Raw genomic sequence first — 19,195 nt, 5'->3', positions numbered from 1 at the left:
CTTAACTCTTAAACACCAGTTAGTCTTGTTCAAATGTTATTTCATACACAGACTGAATTCAGTGTAAATGCGTTAGTGGTACTGTTGAAAAGTCTTCGACATCTGAGATAATGACATGTGAAGATGTGCATCTGCACAGCAAGTCTGCAAATCTGTTTAAGAAACACCAATATTACAAAAAATACACAAATACAGTGAAAACACCTTTGACTGCCTAAGCTTAACCATCCTCCCTGAAATCCAGTATTTCCAGCTCCCATCCAACACCTAGTTAATCTGATCAGTCCTTCATTAAAGTAAACCAGGTGAGCTGCTGGTGGAACTGAACAAATCCATACAGTGTCTGGAGTACACAGAGAAGATCAGCACCCAAACCTGTGCTGTTCTAACTGGCTTATCACTATCTTTACTGACCAACAGCACACTGTTGACCACTGACCATTGATTTAATGCTCATTTGCATTTATTTTAAAATTTTAAAAACACAGATCTCCCTGCTGAGACAAATAGTTTCAAACAATCTTTGTGGAACATTTTGCTGCCAAACACTGAAACTCTTGAGTGAGGACATGTGCTCGATAGCATGCGCTGTGATTTTCTCCTTTTAAGGAAAGCCTCGCGCTCATGATGTCAGGGTCTTCATTTGCGTGGTCATCTCGGATGGAGAGGCTCCATAACCTTAAACCACACCTACAGAGCAACGTCTGATTGGACTTACGCACATGTTGCAGTCATTTAACCATCCGAGGGGAGAGAATCCCAGTCTCTCTCTGCTCTGCCACTCCAGCAAGACACAGTTGTAACTCCTGTCCCCTTGCGCAGAAGTGAGCCGCGCGCCTTACCTGCGAAGAGCAGTTTCTTCTACCCAGGTGAGCGCTTTTACGCAATGTTTAAAGAGGGGACTAATGGCTTATTATATATATTTTTTTATTTAGCATGCAGGTCTATGACTTTCATGGAAATTCACAAAACCTGTTCGTGTATTGATTTACTTCTACACCACAGCGATCCACCGACAGCGATATAAATCTCAATGCGCACTAAAGTGTTTGTGATGTAAAGAGCTACAGGTCCACTGGGCTAATAATAAAATACATGCTCAGAAGATACCAAAGATCTTAAAAATACGTTTAAAATATTTTTAATTCAATATTATAATTCTGATTTCAAGGGAAAGGCGCTGTGCGTAATGGAGAAGCGGTTACGCACGACTCCACGCATCAGAGAGTTCATGGGGAATTTGTTCCTCATATTTTTCTTTTCTATTATTGTTATGATCAAACAAATGATTGCATTCCTTCCATCCATTACGCTCCTCTAACTAAATTAACGATTTCTTGCACATACATATTTTACGCACAGGTCTTTTGGAGTTCACTCCCTCACTCCCTTCACGAATGGCTCAGTCTCACCCTACTGATTTAACAGTGTAGAGACTCGCCCACAATCCACTTACAGCATGTTTATCTATCTCAGATTGCCTACAAGTATGTATCGAGCTGTTCTTTTCGCGTTCCTGGTGCTCGTGCTGGAACCTCGGTTCACTCAATCAAGCTGTCAGGACGAGGAATCGCACAGACCAGTCTCAGATGTAAGTAAACCTGCCTTCGTTGACTGTACTACACGGTTCTGCTGACCTGTGCTCGTCACAAATAATCAAATAATCACGTGGCGTTTATATGAATGTGGCACGTGCTTCGTAGTTTGTCAGTGCGCCCCTTATTTGAGTTGGAGCAGCTGACCCCTAATCCAGTTCTCTTCCTTTCTTTTATGCACAGGAGGATCCTAGTTTTCGTCTCTCGGCGCGTAACTTCCCCAAGAGGTATAACGACATCGACTATGACAGTTTCGTGGGTTTAATGGGGAGGAGGAATGCAGGTGAGTAGGTTCAGGCTCTAGCCACACAGTGTTCTCCACCTTGTTCACATGACTATGCCATGCAGTGCCTGCATTAGAGGTGTCTGTACAATGCTTCAGTGTGTTACTTGCTTTCAGACGCTGATGATATGCCAGCATCTCAACGCAAAAGTAAGTGCACTCCCCTGTTGCACTCCCCTCTCAGCCTACTTCTCTTTCAAATATCCCAGCAGTGCCCTCATCTCATTTTCTGGCCTTTCAGGAGAAATGCACGATATCTTCGTTGGACTCATGGGTCGACGGAGCAACGATGCTGGTAAGGTTCTCTGCAGAAAAGCCATGCATTGAATTTGCTTAATTGCTTGACTCAGGGTGACACTAAGTGTGCGTCACCATGAATCTAACACACCAACACACTTATTGCCTAGTGTAAATAAACTGAAAGACAAAACTGCGGCTTTATATTTAATTAATGTGGAAATGATGTTTACACTTCAATCAAGTAGGCCTTGAATCCAGAGCATCACTTTTTTTTCGAATAATCACAGTCTGACTGAAATGGTCGTTTACATCCTGATGGAATCATGTTTAACCCAAATGAACTCTTGAGGTGCTCAGTCAGAATGTTCTCAGGGGGTTCGTGCCCCCTGTGGACATCCGTCAGGATCTGTTTTGAGGCTTTCTTTGACAGCACTTTGCGCACCCTCAATCAGACAGTGTCACATCCGCTCAAATGCACTGTGTTTACACTGACAGACACTGGCCGTCCATGGAGGAGAGAGCTGCCAGAGACCAGAGGCTTGTTCTTTAACAAGTGCAGGCTGAGGTTAGTGCTCCGGATCTCCTTCGCTGCCACCCTTGCCCTGAAGCACTGCAGTACACTCTATAAAACAGAGGCTAATTTGGAGTAATGCCATAGGAGAACCATTTGTTCTTTAAAGAACCAGTATGAGTGTGAATAAGCTTTATTTAAAGACCTTCCAAAGAGATTAAGGGTTGAATTAATGAATGTTTTATCTCTAGGAATTTGTGTCCAAGTCAGGAACCCTTATCTTTGTGTATCATGTCTTCTGAAGCTGCTCTGTTGCTCTGTAATGCCGATTTAGTGAAAATGGATTGGATGAAATGATATAATCAAAAGATTGTGTCTCCAAAATGTTGACTATCCTGGGAAATGTGGGTTAATGTAAAGGAAAGTCCTATTATAATTCTATTCTAATTCTATTATGACAAAAAATGAAAGGTTTTGTGGTTTTGTGTCAACAGTGACAAAATATGTGTTATATGGCTGGATAGTAACATTCATGAAAATACAATATGATGTACATGGACATACACTATATGTCCAAATATTTGTGGACACCCCTTCTAATAAATACATTCAGCTACGCACCCATTGCAGACACACACACACAGCTTATCTAGTCCCCGTAGAGAGGTATTATTAATAGAATAGGAGCAGATAACCCTGAACCTATTGGCACCATGCCTGGGCTCAAAGGGGTGTTAAGCTGTGGAGCAGAGGAACAATGTTCTCTGGATTGATGGATGATGCTCCATTCAGTACTTTCGGGATGAGTCGGGAATGAGGTGGGGTGGTGATATTAATAGAAATCAGCTAGAAAGCTACTATTTGATTAGTCAAAGGTGAACCCTTCCGTCGTATGATGAGACACTGACGTGGCTGTTTGGTTTCAGATTTCGTCGTGGGTTATAGGCTGAGCCGTTCCTCCACGCCCCTTTGGACCATCAGTACCGTTCTCACAAGATGAATCCTTTTCAAGCCGCACTTTGGCGCAGAAAAAGAGCAAAACAATTTAATTAAAGCAATTCTTCAAATGAAATTTAGCTAATTTATCAGAGACGATTTTTTTGATTTATGTTGATCTGCAACTACCAATGACATAGATTGTATATACCAGTAGACAGAATTCTCCAGATACATCCTCTGTATTTGAGTATATTTGTTTACCAGTTACTTTTGCTTTCTAATGTATAAAAAACATGATTTTTTGTAAATAAAGATATTATTTAATTGATGTTGTCATCCTTTCATTTCAGCAGTATATCTAAAATCAATAACACAGCAAGAGCAGTGTGCAGTAATAGTGTGTCTAAAGGAGTAGTAGCAGTTGGAGCAGTGAAGAGATCAGCTAAATACTATGTACTGTGCGGTCCTACTGCTGGCAATTACCAGTTTCCTATTCAAGAAACACGCCCTCTAGTGGTTAAGTAAGTGAACACACACACACACACACACACACACACACACACACACACACACACACACACACACACACAGGGAAACTTCTCTTCAGATCGACTTGAATTTTAATTGTGCTCCACATCTCTGACTCTTCTTGGTTCAGTGGTGGTGTTGGGTCAGACTGGGCACCAAACTCCCACATTTTATCGTGGCATGTGTTTCTGCCGCCTGCGGCATTTAGCTTCAATATAGCAGGTTTTTGCCCTCAGTGATTTAGAGGGCCTGTTGGTATCTCCCATGTTTTCCCTAACCAAACGGACGGATATGAGTGTGGAATACTGGGGTGTTGGGAAGTAGGGGGTAGAGTAATTGGGCATTGAGAGTTATGGGGTGTTAAGCAGATGTGGGAGGAGTAAAGGGCCATTGAAGAGATGGAGGTGGAGTATTGATATGGTTGGAGTAATGGGAAGTTGAGGACATGGGGGTTAAGCAATAAGGCATCAAGGAGCAGAGGGTTAATTAATAAGGTAGTAAGAAGATGCAGATGGTTAAGGGGAAAGGGGATGGGGGAGTAATGGGAAAAGACTCGTCAAAGACACAAACACAGAGATGGTATTCACATAATTTCAGATTGGGAGGAGGGGCTTCAGGCATGTTCCTCCTCCCAAATGTTTGTTATTTTAAAACATTGCTTAGTAAAAACCAGAAGAGAGAGAAAGCAGACTAATGCTCCTTTATTTTTGAAAGCACTGCACAAGTACAAAAGTACTGTAAACCCGCTTTTACTCCATAAGCTACATTTTCATACAGCAAATTCACAAAGGTTATTAAGGCGTCAGATGGAACACGCGAAACGTAAACAGAGATGAGCCCTTTAAAAAAAAAAAAAAAAAAAAAAAAAACACACACACGAAAGTATTATTTGCATGACCGCAGGCATGACCGATGTGTGCAGACTCAAGGCAATCCATAAGCTGGAGCCTAGCCACCCATGATAAGCCACAAGGCCAACCATGTGACTCACACCAAGCCACTAAAACACAACCGCTGACACTGATATGCAGAATTTCTGAGGCTGACTGACAGCTTAATTTCTTTTCTGTCGATTACAATTAGTCAGCTTTAATGCATTTCATTGAAAACACAGTTTTGATCACTCAGAGAGACAAACTGAAAAAGCCTGCAAAAAAAAAAAACAAACAGGAAAAATCTTCTCTGATTAGCTTCAAAAATAGAGGCTTTTACTGAGGATTTGGGTTTTCTTAAAGAGTGCTACTAACACCCAAACACCAAAAATAACGTTCATTAAAGCAAACTTAAATAAATCAGGTCAGATTGGAAAAGCTGAAATGGGTGCGTTGCAGAGGTATGAAGGGGGCAGGATTTCTCAATTTAGTCTCAAATACGAGAAAAGTAAAATCCGATTTTGTGAAAGAGGCCCCAGAACATCCCCATTTTGGGGACAACAATAAAGCGTGTTCCCGGTTTACAGAGAATAAAAGAAAAACAACAAAAAGTTTACGTAAATCGGTGGATATGAAATTTGGTGCTCAATGATGTAACAGAAATACTGTGGTCAGTTCCCACTGTTGACTGCTACCAGTTTCTCAGTACAAAAATATCTGTAAATCTTGCAGTGTAGGAGGCTGCAGTATATCTGGCTACAGTGAGGAGCATCATCATCATCATCATCATCTACACAGTATAATTCAGGAGTGGCTTTGCTCTCCCTGAATCAGCAGAGCAAATAGAAATGCAGATCAGCCATTGGAAGAACATAATAATAAACTTACTGTCAGAGACAATGGGTATTGATAGGACAATGCTCACAGAAGGCTAATGGCCTGCCCACAATGCTGTTTTCAGTATATTGTCCATGCATACATTCTCTGTCACCCACGTACAACAATCATATCAGGCTCTTCCAGGCTAGCCTTGGCTCTCCTGTATGGAAGCAGTACTGTTGTCTGCTGGCTTTCTTTCTGGAACTGCTTTTGCCACCGTGTGCGTCCCTGGCATGACCTGGCTTTTGGAGGAGTCTGGTTCTTCTGCTACTGGCTGAGACACTTTCACAGTGGCCTGCACTGTCCTCTCAGTCTGGGAGGCTGTGTTAAGGAGAGATGGACCTGGGGGCTGGTAGCGGTGCTGGTAGCCGTAGGGCCGCAGATGGTAGGTGTAGTACTCTAGAGTGTACATCAGCTCCGGGTCCACGTAATGGAAGGACACAGCAAGATCAGAGCAGCACTGTGGGCCCTGTGAAAGAGCATCAAGGAGGATCATGGTAAGATGCTCTTGGATAACACAATCCAAAAACAGATGTGTTCATAACACTCATGAGAACTAAAATGAAGGTTTTGTAAAGCATTTGTAAATGTGTAGAAGTCTCATGTTTTACATGACACCAATATGGACCAGTATGTAATTTAATTCAAGATTTTTTTCCAAAATAGGAGAGTGTACATATTCTATTTTATATGAAATTCCATACGTGTAGGCAATATTATGTATCGTACAAGGCTAGACAGACACCACAATTTTCCAGTCAGCAATTAAGGTAGATGAAGAAAAGATGAGGAGGGAAAAAAAGGTAGATCTAGAAGACTATTTTCTTTCCTATGAGAAAAGGAGCCCTATCAAATCACTTTAACTGTGAATATATATTTAACAGTTGTTTGTCCATCCAGAGTGAAAAGATGACTCAAGGCTGTGGAGATAATCAAGCTCTCTCTGAAAAAAACAAAAAAGAAAAATCCAACTCAAACTGCTGAAGCTACTGATGTTCTCAGAACAATGGACTGACCACCACAGAGTCCAGACTTCAAAAACATTGAATTTGTTCGGGATGACTTGGATGCTGAGAAGCAGAAAACGCTGCAACTTCTACAACTGAATTTCTGGGTTGTGGAAAAATCTCCCTGCAGAAAAATTCCAGAAACATTTCCTGAAAAGAATGGGAGCTATAATAAAAGCATGACAGAAAAGCTGATCTATTTTGTTAATAAGGCTTCTGTGCAATTAGTTTTCTACTTTTTCTGGACACTGAAAAATTAATAACTTGTATGGAATGCATAATCTGTAGGTATGCCATCATTTGTGTATTAGGAATGTTTTTTGAAGACACCCTAGATTCGTGCAATTACAAATACCAACTTAGCACCAATTGATCTGCAACCATAGCAGCCATGCCCTGCTGTTTATTCCACATTGCTGCAGAAATTACTGAATAAAAAAAAAAAAATCTGCTACTGTCTGCTACTAAACGCTTACATTTGCAACAAGCAAAGATGGAGAGTTGAGGTCATAGGCATTAAAGTCTAAAGATAACACAAGCAAATCTAGAGAGAGATACTAATTACTGCTTATGTTCTTTTCAAAGTTTTAAATTACAATGATTTTCTTTGGTTTACACTTCTGTTCATTTATTTGTTTTTCCAAGTTATGACACAGAGGCTCAACAAAAGGGTTGATGATAATAGCATTATCATAAATCAGACAATTCTGTCATAATCACGGGGAAAGCAACAACGGCTATTTGTAGTTATATATAGTCAATTCACAGCACCTTTTGTGATACTTTAGTCTATTGTGCCTCACTGTTCTCTCTTTAGTCTATTGTGCCTCAATGTGCCTCATTCACAAACTCCAATTTCAGGACACTGAAGCATTTTCATTCCACCCGGGAGGGAACACAGAAAAGGAAAGAACACTCCTGAAGGACACGTAGGACTCACTCCACTGAAAACCCCCAATAAGATACAGACATTATTATAGATGCGGTCAAATAATCTATCGGTGTCAGTGGGGGAATGCTCTTGTCCAGCCTTCATGTTGCACATATGGGACAAATGATGTAAAACATTCATACACATGCCATTGATGAGTGCCTGGGACAAATGCATCTTTGAGCTTATTTCCCTTGAGTACAGAGCAATAGCTTGAGACACTGCGGGGATATTGAGCTTTCTGAACCATCTTAACTGATGCTTGACTGATACTTTAATTAGTGGAGATTCCAAAATCTCCTAGAGAAAATAGGGGGTGGACAAACTGACTATAAGTTAGCAGTGATACTGCCAGACATGGCGCAACCATACAGTTTAGACTATGTGTAGAGAACCTGTAAATTTAACTAATAACGTAACACTGGCAAAGCAAAGCTGACCAGTAGAAAAGTGTTGATTGGATATTGGCTCAATATACTATTCTCAGTTTTCTGCAGTCCACATTGTGGGTAGTGGTGTAACGGATCATAAAGCTCACAGTTTGGATTGGACCACGGTTCTTGAATAGCAGATCAGTCACGGATAATAATAAAAAAAAAAAGTAAATAAATTAAATAAAATAAATAAATAAATAAATACATATACAACTTTTTTAGCTTTCAGATGTAAAGTATTTTGTGTTACTGCTTTGTTTGTACTAGTGACTTTTAATGTGACAGGCTTTTGTTCATTTGTATTAATGACTTCTATTTTGACACCATCTGTGTGATAGTGTTTGAGTGGAGCAACTGCCTCTCTCTAGCACTCCGTTTTTTCTTCCACATCAAAAGTTAATAGTGGTTCAACGGAAGATTTCTCCTTTCTACACTCAGCAAGTGTCCATTTGAGACTCCCACACTCCACACTAATAGAACTCACACACCAGAGTGATGGGGCTGCAGATGTGTGGGCATGGTCTGGTGGCTCAGTGTTTACAGACCGCACCAGTTTTATCCACATGCTCTGTTCACGTGACAGACAGCTGCTTAGTCTGTGTGTTTTCACTGCAGCTCTGCATCCAGACTGAGGGAATTATTACTGTAAAAGTAACAGCAGCAGTAAAACTGTATTTCTCACTGTTATGGTTCTACTTTAACTCGTGGTTCACTTGCATCCCAAACTGTACGAATCATGGATAATTTGTAATCCATTACACCAGACAAAGCTTTACAGAACAAAAGTAAAACCTGCTTCAAACATGTGGTCTGAGCCTTACCTCTACAATAGGATAATAGCAGTAGTTCCAGTACCAGAAGCTCTTTGAGAACTTCCCAGTAAGATGATGCTCAGGTACAAATGGATGAAACGTCTCACGGTGTAGTGTGTCTCTAGAGTCGCCCGCCAGCACACCCATCTTCTCCAAGCACTGACCCATGGCCAGGTCCTCCACCGAGGTAGTGTGAGTGCACACTTTAGTGCTAAACCCCTCCACGAACCTGCGCAGAGCTTCTTTGCTGAGCACATAGCCAGCGCCTCCGCTCATGTAGCCCTGCTTAGCGTAGGGCTTAAACCGCTTGCCGAAGTAAATGGGCTCCTCAGACGAGTAATTGGACAGCATCCAGCGGAGGTTGTCCACCACCACGAAGGTGTCATCATCTGCTTTGAGGAACCAATCTGCGTCCTCCCCGTGGTTCTTCAGAGCATAATGGAAGGCACGGATGGTCTTCCAGTACAGCTGGTCTCGGCCTTCCCCTGTGCCGAGGCCAACGGCGGGGAAGCTGCTATCCTCAACGGAGCTCATGAAGAGAACAGTGTTGCAGTGACGACTCCACGTAGCCTTCACGTGACGAGCCTTCGATTGTAGGTTGCTGGGCCCGGTCATAACCCAGCACAGGATTCGCACCTTTTTATAGAGCTTATCAGCATCACGGCTGTCCTCTTCTACAGAAGAGAAAGTTCCAGTCATGAAGGAGTTGCTACACAAACACAAACACACACACACACACGGCTTTGCTGTTGGTTACATTAACAATTGAGTAATGAACCCAATTTACCTATTTATGAGTAGTGGTGGCTCAGTGGCTCAGTGGTTAGAGCGCTGGAATAATGACCACAGGTTATAGGTTTGTATAGCTGGTCTACTAGGCTGCCAGTGCTAGACCCACAACCTCTCTGCTCCAGGGGCTCTACAGTATGGCTGATACTGCACTCTGACGTAGGAAACGTAAGGATTTCGCTGTACTGTACAAGCATAAAGAGAAAGCACCTCCGTAATTCTCCCAACACTTACACTAGGTGACCTTGAGCAAGACATCTAACCCACAATTGCTTCCCAAGTGCGGAGCTCTGGGTATGTGCGTTCACAGCTCCTGTTCACTAGTGTGTTTGTGTTCACTGCCATGGATGGGGTTAATGCAGAGGCTAAATGTGATATCTATCTTTGTTGCATGTTGGTTGCATTAACAGTCCACTAGAGGGCAGCAACGACACACCTGTATGATGAGGGTGGTTCAGGTTGATGAGAGCAGATCCTTCTACCTTCCAGTTGGGGTTCTCTGTTGGTGCTGTCAACACGGCTCCATCCTGCTTACCACTGCGCCACAGGCTGAAGCTCTGCTCAAACCACACCTGCCTCAGGAAGAAGTAGAGGGTGCAGGAGCCCGTCAGGAAGCCCAGGAAGAAGGCAGATCTGGAATTCACCACCTTCATGGTTCTTTTTTTCAGTCTCCTTGCTTTCCACAGTTACACTCTGAATAGCTGTTAGAAAAAAATTATGTTTTATAAAAGGAGAAAAACCTACAGAATAAAAGATTCAACAGCACTGCTGCACATTCTTAAAAGAACCAGTTTTGGTTCCTGGAGCAACCCTGTCCAGCACACACCTACCACAGCTGGTAATTAACCCCAAGAGTTGAATCAGGTGTGTGATTAAGTAAATGACAAAACACACAGACCTTTCAGGACCTGAGGTGAAGAGCACTGTGATAAAGGTCACAAAAAGTTTTTTTTGGAACAATGCTATGGAAGTGCTTTCACCACATTAGGGTTGCATGTAACCAGAATTTGGTAAAACACTTAAAGCAATCATAGCTTGAACACTTGGGACCAGTTTCCTGCACATGGAATAAGCCTAGCCTTGAACTAAACTGCAGTGTCAGTGGAGAATCACCCTTACGAACCATTTGAATCCAGGCCTAGTTAAAGGCAGTGTAAGCAAACAGAACTTTGATCCAGAATGGCATTGATGTACATAAACCATTCATGAATCGCTCATCCCAGACCCTGGTAATACTGTACAACATAGTTATACTTGGAGACGGTATGGAGACCCCCACCCTCTTCTCTCCAAAACTAGATGCAAGTGTGCGTTCCTGTCCATTAACCCCAGATCCAGCCTCTGTCTGGTACAACAGTTTGGAGACAGACCTGAGCAAGTACTTATCCCATTCACAACAAACACAAACTGACTGATTATTCAACATCCACTAGCACTCTTTCAATAAATGTAATCATATCCTCACAACAATGCTCCAAAAAGTAGAAAGCCTTTCCTGGACAGGATAACTAATTTTTAATACAGTTGATTTAGGAAGAAACAATAAATGAGCAGGTGTCCCAATACTTTTGTCCATATTGTGTACATTCTTAGGTGTAAGAAATATATATTTCAGAAAAGTTTTTTTTTATTTATGAGCCAAGTTTAACATTATTAAATGTAACCACATTTTAAACACAAGAATGGTATCCGTTAACAAAAAAAAAAAGAAGCCAGTGGGCAGTTTCAAATGTAAGCACACACACAGGAACCAGATAAAACTGCTCGAACAGCGCCAATGGTTCAAACATTAATAATTATTTTGAGACATGGAAAGACAAACATTCCAGCAGGCTGTGCTGGTGAGGGGCGATATCCTCTCCGCATAGATTTAGGAGCCCACAGAACCAGCAGGTGTTTTTTGGGTGGTGGGTCATTCTCAGCACTGCAGTGACACGGACATGTGTTGGTGGTACAGGTGAATCAGACACAGCAGTGCTGCTGGAGTTTTTACATCAGCTTCACTGATGGACTGAAAATAGACCACAAACCAGAAATATCCGGTCAGCAGCTTCCTGCAGGCAAGGTCCTGTGAGCACTGATAATGGACTAGAGGAAGGCCAATAAAAACTGTGCAGTAACAGATACAAGCTTCTGTTTCTGACTTTACATCCACAAAGTCAACCAACTAGAGTGGACAGTAAGGAGTGTTTAAACACACTGATCCACTCGTACCAGTGCCACAAACCACCACCATGTCAGTATCACGGCAGTGCAGAGATTGACCCACCACTCAGATATTACATGCTCTGTGGTGGTCCTGTGGGGTCCTGACCATTGAAGAACAGGGTAAAAGGAGATAAATAAAGCTTATTGAGAAACAGATGGACTACAGTCTGTAACTACAGAACTATGGAGTCCTCCTATTTGGTAAGTGGAGGTGATGTTATGGGCTGAACTCATTCCAAACCAGAGGTGGTCATAATATTATGATATTACTGTGAAACAGTGAGTATATATAAAATATTTTTCTTCACATAAATTCCTCTAAAAATGACCTCATACTCCTAGAATCACCACTGCTGACAAAAAAACAAAACAAAAAAGAGGTTAAATGAAGCTCACTTGTCATCAACATTAAATTTGTTGCTTATAGATTTTCTGTGCTCCTGTCTATTTCAAATCAGGAACACCAGTGGCCTTTTGGCCTCATCAAGTAGCCATCTCTTTCACATGGAAATGAAAGTCGTGCCTACTGGGTTTAAAAGAAGAATTAGGGAAAAGGTCTCCCTTAAAAACAAATGTTCATTTATTTTGAAACTAAACCACCTCAGTACATGAGTGGATACAGCAGAACAAGAAAATAAACTGGAACTGCAGTCAATTCTGGTTTTATCACACAAAATAACTTAAAAGGCACTTCTTTGTCCCACTATGAGGCAAGGTGGACTCTATGTGACTATATAAGACAAAAATAGACTACTAATGAAACTAAAGCACTAAATAGATCATTGCTGCAATGGAAAAACACTTCTGTCATTTTGGAGCATTTTTTGATGAAACAATGTAAAGAACAACTGTCAGATTCACACTATGAGGACAAAATGGAGATACAAGGGGTTTGCGTAACAGTGACAATATTTTATTTTAAAGACAAGGTCTATTCTCTCATCCTTTAATTCTTAAGTTTCCAACCTTCACCCTTGATCTATAAGTGAGAGCACTTCTACTAAATGATTTTCATTGCATTACACTGACTAACAATAGTTTACACTGCTGTAAGTTTATCAACATCAGTTTTAGCCCATATGCAGTTACAGAGTTACAGTTACAGAGCACATGGGGGAATGGTGTGTGTGCATCCACACACTGTACATGTGTTGAGGTGAAAGACACCGTACACCCATCTATACAGACACTACTAGGCCCCTGGGTGAAAGCACACTACCTTTCTGTGTGCTGAGAAAGACGTGGTGCTGGCGTATCCGAGAAGGCATCAGTGATCTAAATTCACCAAGATTTCCCAGCAGGGAAGCCATGCAACGACCCGACTGTCTAAGCTTCACTGATGGACTGAGAGTAGACCACAAACCAGAAATATCCGGTCAGCAGCTTTCTGCAGGCAAGGTCCTGTGAGCACTGATAATGGACTAGAGGAAGGCCAATAAAAACTGTGCAGTAACAGATACAAGCTTCTGTTTCTGACTTTACATCCACAAAGTCAACCAACTAGAGTGGACAGTAAGGAGTGTTTAAACACACTGATCCACTCGTACCAGTGCCACAAACCACCACCATGTCAGTATCACGGCAGTGCAGAGATTGACCCACCACTCAGATATTACATGCTCTGTGGTGGTCCTGTGGGGTCCTGACCATTAAAGAACAGGGTAAAAGGAGATAAATAAAGCTTGTTGAGAAACAGATGGACTACAGTCTGTAACTACAGAACTATGGAGTCCTCCTATTTGGTAAGTGGAGGTGATGTTATGGGCTGAAATCATTCCAAACCAGAGGTGGTCATAATATTATGATATTACTGTGAAACAGTGAGTATATATAAAATATTTTTCTTCACATAAATTCCTCTAAAAATGACCTCATACTCCTAGAATCACCACTGCTGACAAAAAAAAAACAAAAAAGAAGCTGAATGAAGCTCACTTGTCATCAACATTAAATTTGTTGCTTATAGATTTTCTGTGCTCCTATCTATTTCAAATCAGGAACACCAGTGGCCTTTTGGCCTCATCAAGTAGCCATCTCTTTCACATGGAAATGAAAGTCGTGCCTACTGGGTTTAAAAGAAGAATTAGGGAAAAGGTCTCCCTTAAAAACAAATGTTCATTTATTTTGAAACTAAACCACCTCAGTACATGAGTGGATACAGCAGAACAAGAAAATAAACTGGAACTGCAGTCAATTCTGGTTTTATCACACAAAATAACTTAAAAGGCACTTCTTTGTCCCACTATGAGGCAAGGTGGACTCTATGTGACTATATAAGACAAAAATAGACTACTAATGAAACTAAAGCACTAAATAGATCATTGCTGCAATGGAAAAACACTTCTGTCATTTTGGAGCATTTTTTGATGAAACAATGTAAAGAACAACTGTCAGATTCACACTATGAGGACAAAATGGAGATACAAGGGGTTTGCGTAACAGTGACAATATTTTATTTTAAAGACAAGGTCTATTCTCTCATCCTTTAATTCTTAAGTTTCCAACCTTCACCCTTGATCTATAAGTGAGAGCACTTCTACTAAATGATTTTCATTGCATTACACTGACTAACAATAGTTTACACTGCTGTAAGTTTATCAACATCAGTTTTAGCCCATATGCAGTTACAGAGTTACAGTTACAGAGCACATGGGGGAATGGTGTGTGTGCATCCACACACTGTACATGTGTTGAGGTGAAAGACACCGTACACCCATCTATACAGACACTACTAGGCCCCTGGGTGAAAGCACACTACCTTTCTGTGTGCTGAGAAAGACGTGGTGCTGGCGTATCCGAGAAGGCATCAGTGATCTAAATTCACCAAGATTTCCCAGCAGGGAAGCCATGCAACGACCCGACTGTCTAAAGTACAGCAGAAGAACTGACAAGATTCTCTGTCCCTCCCTCAGTCAGGATTAGTGGGTGGATTTTTAGGTCAGCCTGAGACCAGCCAAGTAGGGAGCCACACAGACACACTCACTGTAATGAACTCACTGTTAATTAACTATTTAGTAAGGTAGTGCTGGTTCTCACGCTGTACCTCGTATAACCTGAGCATCACTCACCAACATGTGAACATACTGTCCAAATGTCTGCAGACACCCCTGCTAATGAATACATTCAGCTACTTTACGTTGCAACCATTGTGGACACATGTTAAATTATGCACAAATATGAACACACATGAACTGATTGCCGCCATGCCTAATGCCAGGCGTGGGTTAGAGGGGTATAAAGCCCCCCAGCACTGAGCTGTGGGGATCATCCAACATCCTGACCTCACAAACACTTTTGTTGCTGAAAGCAATCCAGTCCTTACAGCAAAGCTCCAAAATTTAGTAAACCACTGAGCGGTAGAGACAGTTTCTCCAACAACAGCAGGATAAACTCCTTTTTTTTTTTTTTTTTTTATAAATAACCTTGATAAACAGGTGTCCCAATACTTTTGCCCATATAGTGTAGGTTCTTCACACTCACACATCTCCTCTTATGGAACCACATGCAGATCTTTGATCACACAATTATCCGTGTGAAGTATCTTTATTTTTGAAACCTGCCAGTGAACGGATGCGAGCTTCAGTGGAGGATGGAGGTGCTTTAAGCTGGTTACCTTGGATGGCTGACCAATCTTGGTATTTGCCTTATTAGCTCCCAGACACCTGCTGCTGCTGCTGCTGAGTGGCTTCCAGTCACATCGTCACACCATGCTTAAGCAGTCAGTAAGCTGGATAAAGAGCAAAGGCACAGACAAATATAAAAAGTTGAATGAGAGCAAGTGGAAAACGTAAGCTAGGTGGCTTAAATATCGCTGGCTCTTGCTAAGTGTGAGCACTCTGACTAGGCCATGTCACACAATGCACACACACAGGGACAGGGACAGGGGGCTAACTGCACGTGCCACAGCGAGGACTGTGAACACGTCACTGAATTACACCTGGTTTAAGGGTGATCAGGAGGTTGGGGATCTTAACGTGCCATAAAGCTGTATTTAATGTTGCTTATTAATAATTACACCTAACTATTAACTTGAAGTCTGCGGTTCAGTGCTAGCAGCTTAAACCAAGTCTCATATGAATACGTGCGAGTGTGGCAAGTTATCCACCGACCTTCTGAAGTCTCCCGTCTCCAGTGAGCAGCCGCTTTGCACGCCATGATTTTGGGCTTCAGTGCGTGTACCTCAGCGTTGTCCTCTCGTGGAGCCTCCTGGAAGACTGCGCAGGTCTCCATGGCGAAAGCGTAACCTGACGCTTGCTAAGACGCCATGTGCAACGGCGGAAAATCAACAAAGCTAATGTCTAATATCGCCCACTAAAGCCGTAGAGCTCTGAGCCGTGTCCAGTACTGCAGTATAATGGGGGGTGTGGCTTTCTGGCGGTGTTTAATATCGAGGCCTTCTTTGTGGTTTTGCTTTCTACGCTGACCTGCAGCTCCGCAGAGCATCGCAGAGTGCTGCGCTCTGATTGGAGGAGGGTCACCGAAACCCCGCCCACTCAAGGATTCTCGGATCCTGAAGATGGGAAGCGAAGTCAGAAACGTGGGTCAATAAAAGTCAATAACTGCCTGAAACAGGGCTTAAACGTCACTGTTGTGAAGACATGACCTCTAGTCTACGTGATTACAGCACTGCTAGATTTTTTAGTTTTTGACGTCTTTTTTTTTATACTTTTAAAAATGCAGATTGAGGTCTTCATTACCTGTTACCTATACCATTACCTATAAATCTAGCTAAATATAATGTTTTTATTGTATTTATTTATTTATTTGTTTGTTTTATTTATTATTTGTTTTATTATGGCTATTTCACGGTCTTTGACGTGTCGTTGATCTTTTTTTTATACTTTTAAAAAGGTTCCCTCAATCTGCTATTCTCTCACTCACTGTTGTATAAATCTAGCTAAATACAATGTTTTTTTAAATTAGTTTCTTTTGTTGTATTTATTATTTGTTTTATTATGGCTATTTCACATCAGAGTAGCACATCTAAAAAAGAATAAGGCAAATATAATGGCTTGGAAAATGTCCATCACCTGCACGCACCTTATGTCTGTTTACCCTGGAATATCACTAGGCCTCATTCAACAATCTCATACTAAGAATTTTTCTGAATTTTTTTCAAGAAAAGACAAAGGCACCCATATTTACCATTTGTGTTGGACACACATGGAATTTGGCCTCACCTTTAACCCAACTGTGCAGCGAACACACACAAACACACAAAGTGAACAGCCAATAATTTGTCGACAGCTGTGCTTCTGCTTTAATGACGGATCCCGCTCTCCTAAGAAATTAAACACATTAAAAAAAAAAAAAAAAAAAAAAACACATTGGTGCACTAGAACATGTATTACACTTTGGACCAGTTCCCATTTTGGCTCTATTTTAGCTTGTTGCTGCTGGAAAAGGTGAAGTTGTGCTGAAAAGATTATAACCGTGGTCACTTATACAAAGCCTTATACAAATTTCCTATTCCAAACAACCCAACCTGAGCAAACTAACCTGTCCTATTTGCTTCAGCAGGGCCACAGATAAGGTGTTTAATCTGTAAGTGAAAAGTCAACAAAGCCTCATAATTTCAGAACTAACTGATCCTAAATTGTTCCCATGTTTTATTAGATACAACCAGCTGAACACACTGTTGCTGCAATCGCCCAGTGATCCCATGACTGACTTTAGATCATTGGTCTCTTTGCTCTACTTCATTCGTAGTATGCAAGACTTTACTCACACACACGGACCCACAAGTCCCATGTCATTAAAATCTCACGAGTCTGACAGAACAGCATTTATTTATTAAAGAAGAACAGAAACTTCAAACACACACAGACCATTAACACTGGGCATCTCCAAAACTTCATGCAGGTCTTGTGGGGTTTGTCTGGTATGAAGGTCAGTACCTACCAAAAGTGGTTCAAGAAAGAACTACTGGTGAGCTGGCGACAGGGTCATGGGCACCTAGGGTCATTAATACGATCCATGGAGGCCCCACCTCACAACTTACAGGACTTAAAGGATCTGCTGATAACATCTTGGTGCAAGATACCATAGGACACCTTCAGAGGTCTTGTGGAGTCCATGCCATTAATGGTCAGGTCTATTGTGGCAGCACTAGGGGGGGGGGGGCTTCTCATTATTAGGCAGGTGGTGCTAATGTTAAAAATTCCAAATTCTTAAAAATTTAATGCAATTCAATTCAAATGTATTTCCATTGCGTTTTTCCATAACAAATGTCCCAAAGCAGCTTCACAGAGATACAGGTCCGGGCCTCTTTTGAGCAAGCCTATGGCGACAGTTGCAAGAAAAACTCCCTCAGGTCAAGAGGAGGAAATCTTAAGAGGAACCAATGTGCTGTGGTTAATGTGAAATGCTTTATAATGTGGATGCTTTATGAGGATGTGAGTGAGTGTAGGACACAGTGGAGCGGTTTTAGCGGTGGAACCTTAACTATCAGATGTAGGATCTTGTCATCTTCTGAGTTATTTTGCTGTAAACAGCTAAATGTTTAAAGAGATCCAAGAGATGGCAGATCCTTTAATTCCTACCAGAACATTTATTATCCCATGATCTATGGTATCAAATATCATGATCTATGGTATCAAAGTCTGCTCTAAGATCAAGCAGCATGTCATGTCATGCAGTGTTATGGAAGCCATCAGCACAGAATTTACCAAATACTAATCAATAGTCAAAACCCCAATGTGTTAACAGTCTTTTGTAGGAAATGCCGTCATTAGGTAAAGCTTTTTCATTGGAAAATGTCAGCGAGATTCTGTTTGCATCATTTTTACACTTCCCAGGCAGTCGGAGTCCTTCACATCTTAATTAAGGCTATTGGTTTTGTTAAAACGTCCCATGAAATTCAAGCAGGTGTAAAATGAAACTGCCTAAAACTATGCAAACAGGACCAGAGCTGCCCAAAACTCGCCTCACCACAAACTAATGAAGGATATTGACATATTTTAAAGCACTTTGCCACAATCTGAGCTTGATAAAGCAATAATATGTAAATATAAAGAATACATTTGAGTCTTACCATTTTCCCAGTGTGGAGCTGAGATTGATTTGATTGAGTGTAAATACATACTAGGTAAATTTCACTTTACTTATTACTGTTATTGCATACTCACATGAAACTGTTCATTCAGTTTGAGAAATACATTTTACATT

The 19,195-nt window shown here is 41.4% G+C and overlaps 2 protein-coding genes across 2 annotated transcripts; one reads left to right on the top strand and one right to left on the bottom strand.

Annotated features, from left to right (window-relative positions):
• Positions 1-756: 756 nt before the first annotated feature.
• tac3a (tachykinin precursor 3a) lies at positions 757-3,896 on the top strand. The gene is made up of 7 exons (XM_072697172.1): positions 757-869; positions 1,477-1,591; positions 1,779-1,878; positions 1,996-2,028; positions 2,120-2,173; positions 2,614-2,683; positions 3,556-3,896. Exons 2-7 carry the CDS (start codon positions 1,490-1,492, stop codon positions 3,572-3,574), a joined length of 378 nt encoding a protein of 125 aa, XP_072553273.1. The 5' UTR covers positions 757-869; positions 1,477-1,489; the 3' UTR covers positions 3,575-3,896.
• Positions 3,897-4,941: 1,045 nt separating this feature from the next.
• c1galt1la (core 1 synthase, glycoprotein-N-acetylgalactosamine 3-beta-galactosyltransferase 1, like a) lies at positions 4,942-16,528 on the bottom strand. The gene is made up of 5 exons (XM_072697439.1): positions 16,138-16,528; positions 15,642-15,755; positions 10,257-10,521; positions 9,041-9,705; positions 4,942-6,316 (listed from the first exon to the last, which is right to left on the bottom strand). Exons 3-5 carry the CDS (start codon positions 10,471-10,473, stop codon positions 5,993-5,995), a joined length of 1,206 nt encoding a protein of 401 aa, XP_072553540.1. The 5' UTR covers positions 10,474-10,521; positions 15,642-15,755; positions 16,138-16,528; the 3' UTR covers positions 4,942-5,992.
• Between the last annotated feature and the right edge of the window lie 2,667 nt (positions 16,529-19,195).

This window comes from Salminus brasiliensis, chromosome 14, assembly GCF_030463535.1.
Source record: "Salminus brasiliensis chromosome 14, fSalBra1.hap2, whole genome shotgun sequence".
Classification (NCBI taxonomy): domain Eukaryota; kingdom Metazoa; phylum Chordata; class Actinopteri; order Characiformes; family Bryconidae; genus Salminus; species Salminus brasiliensis.
The sequence above is the reverse complement of the archived record's forward strand: the minus strand, read 5'-3'. Positions and strand labels throughout refer to the sequence as shown.

What these genes read in the sequence shown, in the direction of transcription:
- tac3a (XM_072697172.1), top strand. Translation starts at nt 1,490, where the DNA reads ATGTATCGAGCTGTTCTTTTCGCGTTCCTGGTGCTCGTGCTGGAACCT. An exon ending in CGCACAGACCAGTCTCAGAT is followed by an intron (nt 1,592 to 1,778) that starts GTAAGTAAACCT and finishes TTTTATGCACAG; the next exon opens with GAGGATCCTAGTTTTCGTCT. An exon ending in AATGGGGAGGAGGAATGCAG is followed by an intron (nt 1,879 to 1,995) that starts GTGAGTAGGTTC and finishes ACTTGCTTTCAG; the next exon opens with ACGCTGATGATATGCCAGCA.
- c1galt1la (XM_072697439.1), bottom strand. Translation starts at nt 10,473, where the DNA reads ATGAAGGTGGTGAATTCCAGATCTGCCTTCTTCCTGGGCTTCCTGACG. An exon ending in GAACCACCCTCATCATACAG is followed by an intron (nt 9,706 to 10,256) that starts GTGTGTCGTTGC and finishes TCTCTTCTGTAG; the next exon opens with AAGAGGACAGCCGTGATGCT. An exon ending in GCTATTATCCTATTGTAGAG is followed by an intron (nt 6,317 to 9,040) that starts GTAAGGCTCAGA and finishes GCTCTTTCACAG; the next exon opens with GGCCCACAGTGCTGCTCTGA.